Source organism: Bos indicus x Bos taurus, chromosome 5 (genome assembly GCF_003369695.1).
Source record: "Bos indicus x Bos taurus breed Angus x Brahman F1 hybrid chromosome 5, Bos_hybrid_MaternalHap_v2.0, whole genome shotgun sequence".
NCBI lineage: Eukaryota > Metazoa > Chordata > Mammalia > Artiodactyla > Bovidae > Bos > Bos indicus x Bos taurus.
This window is the reverse complement of record NC_040080.1, coordinates 21184429-21203223: the sequence shown is the minus strand read 5'-3', so window position 1 is coordinate 21203223 and position 18795 is coordinate 21184429. Positions and strand designations below refer to the sequence as shown.

Genomic DNA, 18795 nt, shown 5'->3' with positions numbered 1-18795 from the left:
CTCTCCTGAATCCCTCTCCCGAATCCCTCCCTCACCCATCCCCCCAGGTTGTCACAGAGCACTGGCTTTGGGTTCCCTGAGTTATACATCAAACTCCACTGGCTATCTACTTTACATATACATAGTACATGTATATGTTTCAATGCTGAAATCTTTTATTTTCAAATAGCAATCTGTAAGAGAAAGTTCCTAAGAGATGTTATTTATTTAGTCATAATATTTCTTGTGTACATGTATCTAATTTATGCACATACATTTTAATCAGTTGTTTTTGCTAGTAGTTTCTAAGGATGCAAGTTTTTGTTAAAAGATTTACTTTTTGTTTCCGCCAAAGCTATGTTTGTTTGTTTTTTCTGTCCTTCAATGTAGATTTTGAATGCACCTAACTGGTTGGTTAGTTGAAATGGAAGAAGATATATTCATGACCATTTTCCTTTCTCGTCAACATCAGCTTTTGTCATACAATTTCCTTTCATCACTTTGGTCAAGAGGAGGAGCAGAAAATTTTGAGTTACAGCATGATTCAAAGACAATTCATGTCCGCCTCCATTTTACAGCCTCTCATGCACCCGAGGAATCAGGGATTGTAAATGCCAACCTCTCTCACCTTGTTCTGGTCTGTTTTTTCCATCTGCATCACTGAACGGCACAGACACAGGTAATGTTCACTTTTTATTGTCTCAGATCTTTGTAGCTGAGTATCTATTAGTCCTACTTACTTAAAAAAAAGATTCTAGAGAAAAAAGATTCTTGGAATATGATAGTTTATTATAAATGACTTGGCATGAATATAGGAGGGATAGGAAAGCATGTTTTAAAAAAATTGATTGGGTTAGAACTGCATTCACTCTATGGAGATGAAAAATGTAGTTCAGCATTTATGGAAAATTATTTTCTTTTTAAAAAATTGGTTACGATTTTTTCCTTTGTGTTATCAAAATAAAGAGGGATTGGGGGGGTCAATAACTTTTTATTTAGGTCTAATGATTTGCATATTGTCTTATCCATCTTGAAGTGTTCATGTGAGTAATCAAGTTTAGATACTAAAGAAAAGAATTAAAGAATATAGTTACATGTGCTATTTGTTTTCATTTTTACTGTTTATTAGCATCTTTTCACACTGATTAATATAAAAACAAGGTACATCATAAATATCTACAGTTTAAAGTTTCTTTTTATATTGATATCAACTGATAGATAGAGTCCTTTATGGGTATTAACTAAAGACTGCCTGTTAACAAATTTTATTTTCACATAGGCTTCTCTTGCGGCTAGAAGATTATTTCTCTAAGTTTAAAATGCACAGAATCATTTGGGATTAAAAATCCACGTGTCTGGGCTCTAATGTAAGAGATTTTTATTCGGTACATCTCCCACGAGGCACTGGAATCTGAAATGTTAACCAATGTGCAGTGTTAACCCTCAATAATTTTCTTTTGCAGATAGTATATGGGATATACTTTGGTAGAGTCATATTATAGTTGAAAAGAACAACACAGTATATTTATCTACTCAGGTCAAGAAATAATTATCACAAACTGATATTCCAATCCTTCTAAGAACATTTTACTATTAATAATGTAGATCTGAATACATAATATATATGTATATGTATATACATACACTTTTAAAGCCAAGATATTTATGTTTTTCAAAATCTCAAAAAAAAAATTTTTTGTTTTTTGAATTAATAGTTTTAAAAGTATCTCAGTAATTTGTGATGGTATCACTTTGCCTAACACTTGTATATGTATGTTGAACATTTTGAGCTAAATGGAATAGGACCCAGCCTATTTAATCTATCAGTAAATTAAAAAAAAATTCTTCCCATATTTTCTAATAATATGGCTATAGTTACTAGGAGTATAAATGACTTTAGCAAAAATATTGAAAGTTTCTCATTTCTTATATAAATCAGGCTCAGTCTACGTACTTTAGGCCCTTGAAGGAATTACTGAGCATACATCCACATGCGCACACGCATAATCTTCTTAATCCTAGTATATTTTACAAATGGACATTTTAATTTTTCTTTGGAATGAAATCATTCAGTTGAAAGTTTTAATGCAAAACATATATTTGTTTACTCTAGAGATGAGTGATCAAGAAGTGACTTATTCCACCCTGAGATTTCTTCAATCACCTTCAGAGTCACAAAACAGATTAAGACCTGATGGTACTCAAAGACCTGACAAGACTGAGGAAAAAGGTACACGTTTGAGACATCTAGATTCACTTGACTCTTGTGTGCTTGCTAAGTCACTTCAGTCGTGTCCAACTCTCTGTGACCCCATGGACTATAGCCCACCAGGCTCCTCTGTCCATGGTATTTCCCAGGAAAGAATACCAGAGTGAGTTGCCATTTTCTCCTCCAGGGGATCTTCCCGAACCAGGGATTGAGCCTGTATCTCCTGTGGCTCCTGCACTGCCAGCGGATTCTTTACCGCTGAGCCACCAGGGGAAGCCCTCTTATGGACTGTCAGACTTTTGACGTTAGAAATAAAAAGTTCTATCCATATTCTAGGTGTTTAGTTGATAATAAGAAACCATAATGGTCTTTAATGATCTTTTAAAAAAATTGTGCGAATGTAGAAATTAATGCATTCTTTTAAGCTTGAGAAGGTAATAGAGTGTTTTTATTCAAATTTGGTCAGGAGAAATTCACAAGGACTCTTTTTTAGTTCCCCAACTAATCGAATCTGCACCCTGTGCACTGGAAGTACGGAGTCCTAACCACTGGTCGGCCAGGGAAGTCCCTTGTGAGGGCTTCCAAAGTAAGAGACAGACTAGAGTCTCAAGAAAACATTGCAGTTCCTAGAGAAATGTCTTACAGAATGTGAAGACATGAGAAATACGTATTAGAAGCAGTGTTTTTATTTAGACAAAAGGTATTTTGGTGTCTTAAATATTTACCAAACCTTAATGGCAATGAAGAAACAAAAATGTTCAAATCAAAAGGGCATTCTAACTTTTCCATTCTCTCTCTGTACCTTCGAACAGTGTCACAAACTCTAAACTGAAAATGACTTTTACTGATTTAATGTAGTGTCCATCAGAGATACAAATTTTGGAGATATATATATATATATATATATATATATAGAGAGAGAGAGAGAGAGAGAGAGAGAGAAAGAGGATCTTGAAAGTAGGAGAATAAATAGAGCATTGCTAGAGAAAAAAATTTTGAAGATAAATGGAGAAAAATTGATTTCTAGGAAGTTCTTAAGAGATGAAGCCCAGTAACATTTGCAGCTTCAGAATACTCACTCTTGGCTACCAATTTCTCATGAATATTGCCTGCTTTTTCCTTCTTCTTCATGATTAGTTGTGATCACAGAAATATGCCTGTCATTGTGGATTCTCATAAGTGAGTATTGTGTTTATTGCCAACTGTGCTTTTGTGGACAGAGGAGCCTGGCAGGCTACAGTCCATAGGGTTGCAAAGAGTCATATATGATTGAACAGCCTCCCTGCAACCCCCGCCCCCGCCCCGACATACACACACCTGTCTGTGCTTTTCTAAGGGATGCACACACACACACACCTTTCTGTGCTTCTGTGCTTTTCTAACAGAAGCATTTTAAAAATCCTCCAATATTCTTTTTGTGGTGTAGAATTTCTGCAATGGGTGAATGTAAGTAAAAAAAACCTGAGACTTTAAAACTATAATTACTAGATGGCAAATTAAAAACAGTGTGTATCATGGATTTCTGTAAAACATTTTTAAAAATTTTATGTATCTTATTTTTGCCTGTGCTGGTCTTGGGTTGCTGCTTTTGGACTTTCTCTAGTTGCAGTGAGCAGGGGCTACTCTCTGTTGCCGTGCACTGGCTTTTCATTGTGGAAGCTTCTTTTGCTGAAGAGCACAGGGGCTTACCAGGTGGCACAGTGGTAAAGAATTCTCCTACCAATGTGGTGTTTGACCCTTGAGTTGGGAAAATTCCCTGGACCAGGAAATGGCAACCCACTCCAGAACTCTTGCCTGAGAAATCCCATGGACAGAGGAGCCTGGTGGGCTACAGTCCATGGGGTCGCAAAGAGTCAGACTACTGACACGCACACACATGCACGTGTGTGCACGCACGCACACACACACACAGACATACACACAGAGATTCTAGGGCGCGAGGGCTTCAGTAGTTGTAGCACACAGGCTCCGTAGTTGTGGTGCATGGGCTTAGTTGCCCCGCAGCATGTGGAATCTTCCTGGACCAGGGATTGAACTGGTATCCCCTGCATTGCAAGGCAGATTCTAAACCACTGGACCACCAGGTAGTTCCTGAAAATTTTTAGAGAAGATTGTTTCTGTTTCAAATGGTGTCCAGGTTGAGATGAGTAGTGGGTCAGGCTCTGTCCTCAACGATCACTTTCTTCCTTCTTTATTTAAAGAGTCTTCAGTGCCCTGGCATGGCATTGCAGTGACTCTTGGGATCCTCTGTTTACTTCTCTTGATGACAATCACCGTGCTGGGTATAAAGAGTAAGTAACTGAAATACATCCAAGTCTGAGTACTAGAAATAACCACTCATTGTGTAGGTACCAACCACGCTCTATCAATTGTTCCATGGTATAATCAGAGAATGTTCCAGGGAGTTTTTTCTTAGTGATTTTTTCCCCAGATATAATCACGGTGTGATTTTCATTTTGTTTATCTATTCCTGTATCTCTGAAGCTGTAATGAGCTGTCTCGTTCTGTATAAGGCATGTTAACATTCTTTCTGATATAGGACTTAGCACAGAAGACCCCCTTTTCCATGGGGGATATCATCTCAGACCCCCAGTGGTGCCTGGAATCACAGATAGCACTGAACCCTGTACATACTATGGTTTTTTCCTATTCATACACACCTACGATAAAGTTTAATTTATAATTTAAGCACAGTAAGAGAATATCTGAATTGTGAGCATCACTACTCTTGTGATTTCAGACCATTATTAAGTGAAATAAGGGTTGAATACAAGCACTGCATACCCTGACAGCCATCTGATGAAGGCTACCAAGTGACTGATGAGAGTGGGATACGTTCAACAAAGGAATGATTCCCCCTCCTGGGGAACACGAGAGGGATGGCATGAGTTTCCATCACACTATGCGGAAATGCGTGCAATTTAAAACTTATGAATTACTTATTTATAGAATTTTCCGTTTAATATTTTCAGGTTGTGGTTGATGGGGTAACTCAAACTGCAGAAAGCAAAACCAAGGTTAAGGGGAAACTATTGTAATATTCCACCTTCTAAATTTACACCACTTTGAATCTCAGATACAAATTCTTTGAGAAACAACTGTTTGAAAGTGAATTATGACTTTCTCTTAATTTTTAAAAAATCTATAATAAGGAAATGATTTAGTAAAATGAGTGAGTCTATGTATGGATGTTAGATGATGTTGAATGTGCCCTTTAGCTTTCATTTGAGTTCCTTGACATCTTTGGGGAAAAGTACTAATATGTTACACTCAGATAAAACTATGTATTTGGGTCTTCCTCTCTTTTTTCTTATGGATATTCTGTCTATTCCAATGATATTGGTGCAATTTCTTCATGCTGTTTAGTGTACATTTTCATACTCAGAAGATGTGTTGCTAAGTGTTGGTCAGTTTCTCCTTTGGTACCTATTTGTAGACGACACGCTAACTTACAAAGAAATTGAACTGAATGCTTAGATGGTACCATCATAATTTTATTTAGAAATCATGATTTATTTATTCTACACTTAGGTGGCCCATAATGAGAAATCTGGTGTTTCAGTTTATATGGTCATGTTGTAGAGGTGTTACTTTCTAAATGTAAAATTAATAATTAAAGGAATGAAATAGGTTGGTTGTCAAAGTGAGATTTTTTTCTCCTGTCCTAATTTCAACAGTGAAGCTTTATGAGTACTTTAAAAATTATATCTATGCTGTTAATTTTAGTTTCCCAGTATATTCTAGAAAAACATCAACAGGAGGAAGCTCTACGGAACCTCAGTCAGAAGTATGATGTTGTGCAAAACGACAACTACTTAAATAAGCAGCTTTTGACAAAGAAGACTTCAGAATGTGATAGACTAAATGAAACTCTTCAGCAAATAAAAGGGTTGTCAGACTTAGTCTTTACAGAAAAGAAGGGGTGCTATCACAAAAAGAAGTCTTCAGAGTCTTTGCCAAATACAGGTATGGAGGAAATCTTGAATTGAAGATTGCACAATTTTCCATTACTTATTCCTCCTCCAAAAGTTTTGAGGCTTAATACAGGCTTATGTTATGTGTTAGGGATCCAGGTCTGCTAGACAACTTTTAATTTGTGCCTCTTAGATGTAGCATGGTTATTTGAGTTTGCTTATCTCAAATACAGGATTGAGACACCAGGAATCATGTTTGGATGAAGTCTTATACTTCCCAAACTCAATTGCAATTCTTGCCTTCTTATGCTCCCAGAAGGTAAAATAGTATTATATCAGGGCCCCTGAAAATTTGGATTGCTTTAGACCTGCAGGCAAAGTAAGACACTTCAACTTTGTTGCTGACATGAAATATGGAGACTATCAGTAAAAATACATTTAGGCTAAAATAAATGCAAGTCATTTATTTGTATGCTGTTGTAAAGATAACTGTGTGATTGTGTTTCCATTCTGCACTGACTTCAGATATTTGATCTATTTTATGATCAATATGTACTCCCTCCAGGGGTCTTCCCTGGCGGCTCAGCGGTAAAGAACCTCCCTGCAATGCAGGTGATGCAGGAGACATGGGTTCAATCCCTGGGTAGGGAAGATTCCCTGGAGGAGGGCATGGCAACCCATTCCAGTATTCTTGCCCAGAGAATCCCATGGACTGAGGATCTTGGAAGGCTACAGTCCGTAGGATCGCAAAGTCAGACAAGACCGAAGTGACTGAGCATGCACACGCATATTCCTTCTAATACATCTACAAGACTTGCCAGAGTGTTGATGTTCGTGTAACACTGTGTGATGATACTATTCAAAACATCTAAGTAATAATATTAAATCTCATAAAATAATAAACTCTGTTATGCATAATGATGGAATTAATCAACTTGTAAGTATTTTGTTTAGTGTTTATTATACAAAGAGATTTTGCATATTTGATATTATTTAGGTATGGTAGTTAGTAGAAATGTACTGTTTCCTATTACTGAAGAATTAATAATATTTTATTTTTTTGTTTCTTTTGTTTTATTTTTTTACTATCTATAAAAAATTTAGATTTCATGCTGTAGAAAGGTTCACGTCTTGTTTTTTTCCCCTTCTGTGGCCATTTTTCCGTAGCCTTTTTTTTTAATTGTTTACTTTTGGCTGTGTTGGGTTTTGTTGCTGCACGGGCTTTTCACTAGTTGTGACGAGTCGGGGTTTCTCTCTAGTTGCAGTACGTAGACTTCTCATTGCGGAGCCTTCTCTTGGTGTGGAGCATGTGCTCTAGGGCACACTGGCTTCAGTAGTCATGGCACAGGGGCTCAGTAGTTGCGGCTCCCAGGCTCTGGAGCACAGGCTTGATGGTCATGGCACATGGGCTTAGTTGCTCCATGGAATGTGGGATCTTCCCAGATTAGGGCTTGAGCCTGGCTCTCCCGCATTGCCAGGCAAATTCTTTACCACTGAGCCACCAGGGAAGCCTCTTCCATAGTTTTAAATACTCCTCACAAACATGTTTTTTAATGTTATATATTATTGCATTGCATTTGTAACAATTTAAATGTTTTCTTTATTAGACTGTTAGACAGTTTTGTCTTCTATAAATAATCATAAATGTACTTTGAGGGATGAATAATATTTTGATTTGGTATATTTTAAGCAATGAGGACAAGAAAAATTTCCAAAGAATAATTTTAATTTTCTTTAGAAGGCATTTCAGAATCTCTAAACATGTATGAAGTTAATTTTATTATTATAAAAACAGCTTTTCTGAGGTATTATTAATATGCAAAAAGCTACATATAATTAATGTATGCAACTTGATGAGTTGGGACATATGTATATATGGGTAAAAACATCCACAATTAGGGTAATAGGCATATCTATCACCTTCAAAAGTTTTCTTATGTCCCTTTCTGCTCTGTGGTAAGAACACTTAGCATGAGGTCTGCCCTTTTAACAAGTTTTTAAGTGTTTGGTTCATTATTAGCTACAGGCACCCTGTTGTACAGCAGATCTCTAGAATTTGTTCACCTTGAGTAACTGAAACCGTGTACCCATGAAACAACAGCCCTCCCCCAGCTACCCCTTTTCTACTTTCTGTCTGACTACTTTTTACATCTCATACAAGTGGAATCATGCAATATTTGCCCTTTGTCATTGGCTTATTTCACTTAGCATAATTATCCTCGTTTCATCCATGCAGTTACTGATGGCAAGATTTCATTCTTAAGGCTGAGTAATATTCCCTTTATTTTTTATATGTGTGAACTCTATATTTAGTTTTGGCAATAGACAAAAAAGTAAACATGACATTGTTAATTGTTATGTTTCTTGATACAGGGCAATAAAAACAATGTTGATTCTGTAAAAGTAGTCACCTTTGGTTAATCAAGAATGTGCTTCTCAATTGTTCTCTGTCTCTGTTTTCATATCTCAGAAGCCCAGTGCTGGAAAATTAATATTCCCTTTAGACTAGATCACATTTTCTTCATCCATCAATGGACATTCCATTTCTAGACTATTGTGAATGGTGCTGCAGAGACTATGGGAATGCAGAGTTCTCTTGGCATTCCAGACTTCTGATGAAATTCACATTATCATTATTGATAGCTGTTAAGATTTTTCATAATAAGTATCTTCCTCTGCTTAACAAAATACCAGATGAAAAGACGTTTAATGCTTCACCTTATGTATTATAGGCGAACTCAAGGAAGTCTCCTGGTGGTGTTGGGGAGTAAACTGTTACTACTTTACTGCTGAAACTAATAACTGGATGGGATGTAACCAGATTTGCCAAAGTCACAATTCGTGTCTTTTGAAGATAGATGATGCAAAAGAACTGGTATCATGGATTGTTATATGTACTTTTATCCTCTAGGCCTCTGTCTCTTTGGGCCCAAGATACTGAGAAAATGGGGGAGTTTAGAAAGAGGAGCCTTCACTTATTCCTTGTGTCATGACTGTCAAGTGAACAAAAATTGTATAGTTAAGAGTCTCAAAAAAAAAAAATCAAACAGATTTTCCTAGTGAAATATCTTTGGTCTTTCCTTCTGTTAAACTAATTACTTAAAAGTAAGAACCTAAGAACATGAAGACTGTATCACAGAGAGCCTCCTTGAGGATAGGAGTGGCAGTTGCTTCTTGGAGATCGAAACTGATGAGCTAAGTGTGGCATTCATCACAATCCCTAGTAAATATTCCCCTCTTGGTGAATGCTATTCTCAAATACCTTCTTGTTTTCCATAAAAAAGATAAAAAATTAGTGAGCAGAAGAGCTTGCCTACTAATAAGAATATGATCTTGCTATTTTATAAGCATTCAGTACATATTATCTATCAAGATGAGCACGATTATTTCCGAAATGGAAACCCCCTTTAAGATGCAATTTGGGTCTTTGCAATCATCTCCTTTACTTAGGACTCTGAAAAAAAAAGCATACCTTTCCTTTAATGAAGTACTTAGTGAAGTGTAGTTGCTCAGTCATGTCCAACTCTTTGCGACCCCACAAACTGTAGCTTACTAGGCTTCTCTGTCCATGGGATTTTCCAGGCAATAGTACTGGAGTGGATTGCCATTTCCTTCTCCAGGGTATCTTCCCAACCCAGGGCTCGAAGCTGGGTCTCCCGCATTGTAGACAGACGCTTTACCATCTGAGCCACCAGGGAAGTCTTAACCCTTTGGTAAATGGCAGCCTGGAGCCAACAGTTATTTTTTTCATATAAGGTGGTAACTGAAAACCCAAAGGCAGTGTAGTTTAGTAGTTACTATTAGGAATCCAGGAGCCAGACCGCCTGGTACTGAATTCAGTTCTGCCGCTTACGAGCTGGGTGACCCTAGGCAAATTACTTAACCGCTCTGGGCCTCAGTTTTCCCACCTGCAAAATATAGATAATAATGAGAAACATAAAAGTGATGGTAGTTTTACAAATTAGCTTTATGGTAATTTTCATTGCATCTGTAGGCAACGTTCTGGAGGAGGTAATGGCAACCCACTCCAGTATTCTTGCCAGGATAATCCCATGGACAGAGGAGTCTGGCAGGCTACAGTCTGGGGTCTCAAGAGTCGGACACAACTGAGTAACTGAGCATGCATGCATGTAGGTAGCATTTACTTGATCAATATTTGTATATATTATATCAATATGTGTATGTCTCAAAACTAATTGTAAAAAGAGAAAATACAGTGACAATAATATTGCATTTATCTTTTAAATTTATTGCAAATAAAAACTATCCACACACACAAAATGTGTTTTTATAGAGAAACGGTTGCAACTATCAGTCTGAAATCTCTACTTTTATCTAGAAAAACAAAACAAAATTTCTATGCAAATCTAGCAGATATTTTAAATCATAACATGAGAGAATTATGATGTCAAGTCATAAAATAATTTTTTATGTTTGTTGCACTAAAATAATTAAAATTATATTTAGAAATATATTCAGTCATTTGACCAGACATTATGTACTATGTCACTTTGATATATTACATTTGGGGTCATAGTACATATTTCCAAATATGGCCCTGTTTCCCTCTACCTCTTCCAACTACTGAATTACAGCAAGTCTTTTTTTTTTATGAAGTTGAAGGCTCTAATGCACACATCCCCACAAACATTTGTTATTTTAATAATTTGTTTAGAAGATTTCTTCTTTCACTTGGAATATGTAATGATTATTTTTCTTAACCCTTAAGTTTTCTCTGGACCATGACTTTGAATGGTTTCATAAAATGTCATGTATTATTTAACAACTCTTCTATTGTTAGATATTTAGATTTAAACTTTTCCACATTTTAAATAACCTAGTAGACTGGCAGCCATTTGTAACAGAAATAAACTATTAGATGAAAATTAATTTGGAAATGAAAATACAGGGGTTGAAGGAAGAGAGGGTCTTTTAGGAAGGAGGGATGAAGGATCATGTAGAAATTATCAGACCACTGGTAGTAGAAACAGCTGGATCTTTTACCTGACTTTATTTTCATTAATTTAACAGATGGTAATGTAGTCCCATGATGTTTTGTTTCCTTTACAGAACCTCCTTCAATCCCAGACTTGTCAAAATTACTACTGGATTGGATTAGCATTTAGCAAAATGGAAAATAGGTGGAAATGGATTGACAATGGCATACCTTCTAGACTGTAAGTTTCCAGGATGCATTCAAACTCTAATATTGGTTTTGGGTTGGAATGACTGTTTCTAAAAAGAATCTTCATGTAGCTCAACTCATTTTCAGGTAGAAGTCATTAGTAAGAAGAAGGAGAATGATTTAAAAAGTGTTTCAGGAAGTATAGTTAAAAAGGAAGAGAAGCCTCATACAGAGTTATTAATATAAAATTATGATGCTAAACAGATGTTCAGAAGCATGTGTTATGAGGACCCCAGACTAAGACAGAATCATTAGGTAAGGTGATTGAACCATTCTGAGTCAGCCATAGTGATCCCTTCCACAACCACAAATAAGTATTTTGAGTATCCTCAAAATTCACTTGAAACTCCTTTGTATTAGTGGTGGTGGCAATGGTTTAGTCACTAAGTCCTGTCTGATTTTTGCTGCCCCATGGAGTGTAGCTTACCTAGCTCCTCTGTCCCTGGGATTTCCCAAGCAAGAATACTGGAGTGGGTTGCCATTCCTTTCTCCAGGGGATCTTCCCAACCCAGGGATTGAATCCGTGTCTCCTGCATCTCCTGCTTTGCATGGAAATTCTTTACCATTGAGCCATCAGGAAGCCTTTGTATTAGTAGTTTATATTAATTATAAATAAACATAAATGTGAATATAAACATACACACATGCATGCATACACACACACACCCACATCCTCTCTATAGTCCTTCTATTAAGTGCAGTACTTTGTGAACTCTTGCATTTACATTTAGTTATAATCTATTCAATGATTTTTTTAAAAAATCTGAACTGTTACATTTTTTATTTTAAGAGTTCTCTTATATCTTCAAATCTGCTTGCTAGTTACTCATGATTTAAAACTGTCTTGAATTTATTGATTTCTTGAAAGATATTTATCATCCTCAATTTATATTTGGTATCTGATCGTTTTAATATTTGAAGTTTTGTGGGTCCAACCTATCACGTCTTTTGTTCATGATGTCATTTTCTTTGTAGTGGTTAGTGATTTTTTTTTTTTTTTTTTGAGCCTCTGGAAATTATTTGAGGATTGAGATGAAGGTGGCTTCCTCAAGGAAAAAATTTGCCTTTGTTGGCTGTCTTGGGGCATTGTGAATCTGAGCAGTTTTTAATTCTAAATTTGGGCTCTGCAAGTAGTGTGATTCTGGGCTGCAAACCTACAAGAAATGTCATTCAGGAAACAACCTTAATGTAATTATAGTCTGTGAGTACAGTTTCAGGTGAACATTTTCAGGGCCAAAATAAGATGCTCACATTGCATAATTAATTATATCCATGTTAAACACATAGCACTATGCAAGGGGAAAGAAATGGGATAGCCTATCACACTTGGATGGAATGGGATAGGTTGTCACAGTTAGGAGAAGGGGCAAGTGTGTGAAAAGATGGCCTGGATCCTAAGTTACACACTCATCGTCTGACCTAGCTCTGTGGTATCACACTTCCCTGATAATGGTGGAAGGGGCAGACTTGAGATTTTGAGTAAGGGGGCCAACAGACAGAAGGTTCTTGTGGCCAGCACATACCTTTTTTCTACTGGGTGGATACAGGAGCAAGCATGCCTGGTAAGAGCTGCAGCTTTGCAATTAACCTGAGGGGCAGCTATGGATTCTACTGGAGTTCCTCAGGCAGGGGGCCAGAATGAGTGTCACCCATGGGTGACAACCTTAAGACTGAATGTAGAGTGTCTATGTTCATCATGTATATTTTATGTATGATAGTTTATGTCTGCTTGATTCTTTCTTCCTTTCCTATGTTCAGTACACATGGGTTCTACTTACTCTTTGTCTTTGTGTTCAGTTGCTCAGTTGTGTCCAACCCTTGGACTGTAGCCCACCAGATTCCTCTGTCCATGGAAGTTTCCAGGTCAGAATACTGGAGTGGGTTGCCATTTCCTTCTCCAGGGGATCTTCCCAACCCAGTGATTGAACCTATATCTCCATTGGCAGGTGGATTCTTTACTGCTAAGAAAAGCCCTCTGCTTACTATATCTAACAAATCGCATAGGTTACTAACTTACTTAACGCGTCTAGTACTTTCTGCTTGTGCTTCACAAGCTATTAATTTCATTTATCTTTCTTAGTTGTTTCTCTTTTTATCTATAGCATATTCAAGTATTCCTAGGTAATATAGCAAATGCAAATTGCATGAGGTGTGGTTTGTGATTTTGGATTGTTAGGTGGGATTATTCCTTTTCTCTTCTGCTTAAATTCAAGGTTCAAGACAGTCCTAAGGTAGTTTGTATTGGAAATATAATCACTTTTGTCTCAACCCTTTTGGTAGCTCGTTGTCTATGCATTGAGTTGGCCACAAAGTTTGGGTTATTCTGTAAGATGTTATGAACTTTTTTGACCAACCCAATAGAATTTTCATCTTGGGCAGAATTCATTCTTTAGTCTGCTACATCTAAGGGAAAGACTGGTTTCAGTGCTTCACTTACCCTTCTGGGTTTCCATCTTTGCTTAACCCTCATAGTCTGAGCATGAATCTGCCTATTGCCAGTCCATGAACTTACTCAAGAGGTTTAAAAAATTTTTTTCAGCATTTTAAACTATTTTCAACAGGAAGATAGTTTTTCCCTATTCTACCACTTTGCTGAAATACAGATCTTGTTTTAGATATTTTTTTCAGTGAAATTTTAATGTTTTAGTTAGTAACTATTAGCTCTGGGGGTAATAGCCCCATAGCTAACTGGGAGAGAGGGAAAGAAAAGATATAAAACATCCATTCAACAACTTCATCTCTGCCTATATTCCGATTCTACTTTTTCTTCTTAAATTATATTCACATGCAACCTTGTTAGTATCATAGAAATTCAGTTCCTCTACTTTTAAATATCTCATTTTAATTGAAATAATTAACACAAGAAAGCAGGTTACTATGCCATGATCCCAACTAGCAATATTGCTCTCTGATAAAAAATTCCCAGTGTGAAACATGTGAGGTTATAGATGTGATCAAGAAGATGTTATTCTATTTAATGGGACAAGAGCAATAGAAAATCTTTTAGTTTATTTATTTATTTGGCTGAGCCGACGCTTAGTTTCAAATATACAGGATCTTTCACTGTTGCATGTAAACTCTTAGTTGTGGCTTGTTGGCATGTGGGATCTAGTTTCCTGACTAAGGATCAAACCCAGCCCCCTTGCATTGGGAGTATGGAGTCTTAGTCACTGGACCATTATGGAAGTCCCAAAAATCTTTTAGTGATGAACTTATTATTAATATTTCCATAGGCCAGATGTTTAGAAAATAGATTTAAAAATATGATTTATGTTGTTGTAAGCTGCAGAATTAAACAGTTGACCATGTATGTTTTCTGTCCTACAGTCATTTGACAATAATGGATCATCGTTTTGGGAAAGATGAATGTGCGTTTTTAACCTCAACAAGAATAGAAACTATTGACTGCTATAAAACCTATAATTGTATCTGTGAGAAGAGAATTGATTGCTTCAATAAACACTAAGAAGAAAAGGTGAAATGGAATTTTGTAAATTTTTTTGTTGTTGGTTTTCTATAGTAATTTGTGGTTAACTATAAATTAATGTTTTTGACTGCAGGACTTAGTTCACTGTAGAAACAGAGATGAGATGGAAGAGGAAGAGAAAACGCTTTTGGACTGTGATCGAAGACATCAGATGCCATGTGTCTTTTTGGGGAAGAGAGAATCATTTTGTCCTTGGAGAGCAATTACCCCTTTCTTTGAATGGCCTTGAGGAATTGCTCTCTCTTTTCCTGAAACAACCCTAGAATCAATTAGACAACTTTGATAAATAGCTTGAGTTTTTTCCTTATTAATAGGATAAATCATTTCAATAGATTCTGGCTTTGAGAGATCATAATTAATAACTGAAAAGTACTTATCCTCCCTCCCACCCCATCTAGATACTTACCTCTCATTAAAAATAATTTTGCTGTAATTTCAAACTTACTGAATAGTTGAAACAGTAGTACAAGGAACTATCATGTAACCTTTACCCATGGTTACCATTTGTTTACATTTTACTGTATATGCATTTTTATAGTTTCTTCCTCTCTGTATCTTTCCTTGCTGATTCATTTGATAATAAATTTAAGACGTTATGCCCTTTTGTCTAAATTTTTCACAAGAACAAGGATTTTGTCCTCTATAACCATAGAACAATTGTCAAAATCAGGAAATTTAGCACTGCTACAGTACTATGAGGGAAGTCTGGTGTGCTGCAGTCCATGGGGTAGCAAAGAGTTGGACAGGACTGAGCCATTGAACAACCAATAGCAGGCTTCCAGTTGATACACTGTCTTTTTCATCAGCTCTAGACGTGGCCCTTCATAATTCGAAACACAGCGTTACAATGTACACAGTGTTACATCACTTTTTATACAAAATGGTAGTGGAAAAGGAAGAAGAAAAAAGACATAATGTCTTATCGTATAACTATAAAAATATAGCTATAAAGAGAGCTGTAAAAAATAGCTACCAATACACTTGTCTCTGTAATAGGTTATGAAGCCATAGTTGAATTTATCACTTTCTATTCCTCCCACTCATTTTTCTCATGAAGCTAATGCCTCAACTAGTTGTGCAGCTGACTGGTGTCGTGATGGTGGCTAGAAGAGCTCTAGTACTGAAAGGTTGTTGCTGAACTACGAAAGACGCTGGGATTCTTGGCCTCTGGAGGAGAATTCAATCCAGGGCCAGAGACAAGGCTTAATCACTCAGAGCTTTTGTGTAATAAAGTTTTATTAAAGTATAAAAGACATAGAGAAAACTTCTGACATAGACATCAGAAGAGGGCAGAAAGAGTGCCTCCCTGCTAGTCTTTAGCTGGGTGTTATATAGCTACTGCTGCTGCTACTGCTGCTAAGTCGCTTCAGTCGTGTCGACTTTTCGACCCCATAGACGGCAGCACACCAGGCTCCCCCGTCCCTGGGATTCTCCAGGCAAGAACACTGGAGTGGGTTGCCATTTCCTTCTCCAATGCACGAAAGCGAAAAGTGAAAGTGAAGTCGCTCAGTCATGTCCAACTCTTAGCGACCCCATGGACTGCAGCCTACCAGGCTCCTCCATCCATGGGATTTTCCAGGCAAGAGTACTGGAGTGGGGTGCCATTGCCTTCTGCTAATTAAAGAAAGGAAATGTCTCAAAACTCAGAGAATGACACCAGGCCCCTCACCCACAGCATGCATTTTTGAGATAACATTGGCACCAGGATGAGTCATCCTGGACCATAAAACAATTGACATGAATCTTGAAGAAAGGCAGATTTCAATACAAATATATAGTTTCATTAACATAGATTAGGAGAACAATGTATTGAAGGAGGAAACAGAACAGGCTCTATTTTGAAACCAGGACTCCATCTTGGGCTGGACTGTGGACTTGGAGCTACATGCCCAGTATTTATGGAAACGATATACCAACAGGAAAACCAGGCCCCCGGAAGGAACAGCCCCAGCACTCTCAGTCGCCTGAAAGATACGCTAATTATCTGTGTAACCAAATAGAATCATACATTCTATTATGCTTATTGGGGTATGACCACAGGCCTATTGATAATTGTCCACTGTTAACTACCTAGGCTTAAGGCATATGAATCATGGATTAACTTTTACTGTATCTTTCTTTTGTTCAGACTAGTTTCAGCGAATTTGGGGAAGTGGGTTTGGGCATGTACACTTAGGGTATATAAGGTTTTCACAAAAACTGGTCGGGGTCCTTGGTTAAGAGGAGACTGCCTTGGGCCCACCCGTGTTATAAATTGCACTACACTATCTGCATTGTCCTTCTGAGTTTGTTTCCCAGAATGCGTGGCTACAACAGTATAACATACTGGCTTGTCAAGTCTATTCTGAGGGTTCTGAGCCTTTAGGTGGAACTGACTTGAAGACAGAGTCTGGGGTAAATACATAGCACATTAACAGAGCTTAAGACAAACATTTCCGTAAGAAAAATGCATTGGTTAGCTCAAGGTTTAAGAAAAGTTAAGCTCAGGTGGAACCAGGTGTCATTATGGCAACACAGCATTTTAAAAGAAACTTCTTTTTAAATTTCTATAGAGAAGGGGAAGGAGAAGGCAATGGCAACCCGCTCTAGTACTCTTGCCTGGAAAATCCCATGGACAGAGGAGCCTGGTAGGCTACAGTCCATGGGGTCTCGAAGAGTCAGACAGGACTGAGCAACTTCACTTTCACTTTTCGCTTTCGTGCATTGGAAAAGGAAATGGCAACCTACTCCAGTGTTCTTGCCTGGAGAATCCCAGGGACGGGGGAGCCTGGTAGGCTGCCGTCTATGGGATTGCACAGAGTCAGACACGATTGAAGCGACTAGCAGCGGCAGCAGCAGAGAAGGGGAAAAAAATGTAACACTAGTTTGTTTCTTCCTGCCACTTACGGGAGAGAGAAAAAAATGTCTGACACTTGCAGCCTATTTTCACCGTTTGGAGACCCCTGGCCTTCCCGCCTATTACCCTGTCAGTACCACAGTCCTTTATGTCTCAGCACAGAGAGGAATTCAGTGAGAGGAAAGTGGTAGATAAGAATTGATTTATTAGAATAGGACTCTTGTCAGGTTTACAAGTGGGTGGGTGAGAAATGCCATTCCTGGAGAACTTAGTGGGGTACGGTTTAATAATAAAAGGAAAAGTGGGCATGGGGAGAGGAACTTTCTTGTCTTTCTTGAGTAGTCCTTATGCTTCCATCATCAGCTCCTCCTCCACGTTGGGCAAGGGAGTTTTCTTGTCCCTACATGGTCAAGCTAGGTTCATAAATTATTGTTGTTCATGTGTGCACAGAGCACGCCCTAGGGATCATTAACTTTCTGAGCTGGGCAGGATTTGGGTCTCACACCATTGTTTTATTGTTTGGGGGCATGTCTTGTGCTTTTGTTGCATGGCTTTGTTGCTAAATAAACTTGCTTGGTTTAGTGGTTAAGCAAACACGATTTTGCTTACAAAAAAGATCTTCACGATCCAGATAACCACGATGATGTGTTCACTCACCTACAGCCAGACTTCCTGGAATGTGAAGTCAAGTGGGCCTTAGGAAGCATCACTACAAACAAAGCTGGTGGAGGTGATAGAATTCCAGTTGAGCTATTTCAAATACTGAAAGATGATGCTGTGAAAGTGCTGCACTCAATATGCCAGCAAATCTGGAAAACTCAGCAGTGGCCATAGGACTGGAAAAGATCAGTTTTCATTCCAATCCCAGAGAAAGGCATGCCAAAGAATGCTCAAACTACCACACAATGGCACTAATCTCACTTGCTAGCAAAGTAATGCTCAAAATTCTCCAAGCCAGACTTCAACAGTATATGAACCATGAACTTGCAGATGTTAAGCTGGATTTAGAAAAGGCAGAGGAACCAGAGATCAAACTGCCAACATCCGTTGGATCATTGAAAAAGCAAGAGAGTTCTAGAAAAACATCTACTTCTGCTTTATTGACTATGCCAAAGCCTTTGACCATGTGGATCACAAGAAACTGTGGAAAATTCTTAAAGAGATGGGAATACCAGACCACCTGAC

At 37.7% G+C, this 18795-nt stretch overlaps 1 protein-coding gene across 1 annotated transcript; it reads left to right on the top strand.

Annotated features, from left to right (window-relative positions):
• The first annotated feature begins 447 nt into the window (after positions 1-447).
• On the top strand, positions 448-15386 carry LOC113892476 (killer cell lectin-like receptor 2). The gene is made up of 8 exons (XM_027541339.1): positions 448-658; positions 2093-2209; positions 4390-4479; positions 5915-6154; positions 8835-8977; positions 11173-11279; positions 14615-14762; positions 14848-15386. The coding sequence occupies exons 2-7, from the start codon at positions 2095-2097 to the stop codon at positions 14751-14753; spliced, it is 834 nt and encodes a 277-aa protein (XP_027397140.1). The 5' UTR covers positions 448-658; positions 2093-2094; the 3' UTR covers positions 14754-14762; positions 14848-15386.
• The last annotated feature ends 3409 nt before the right edge of the window (positions 15387-18795 follow it).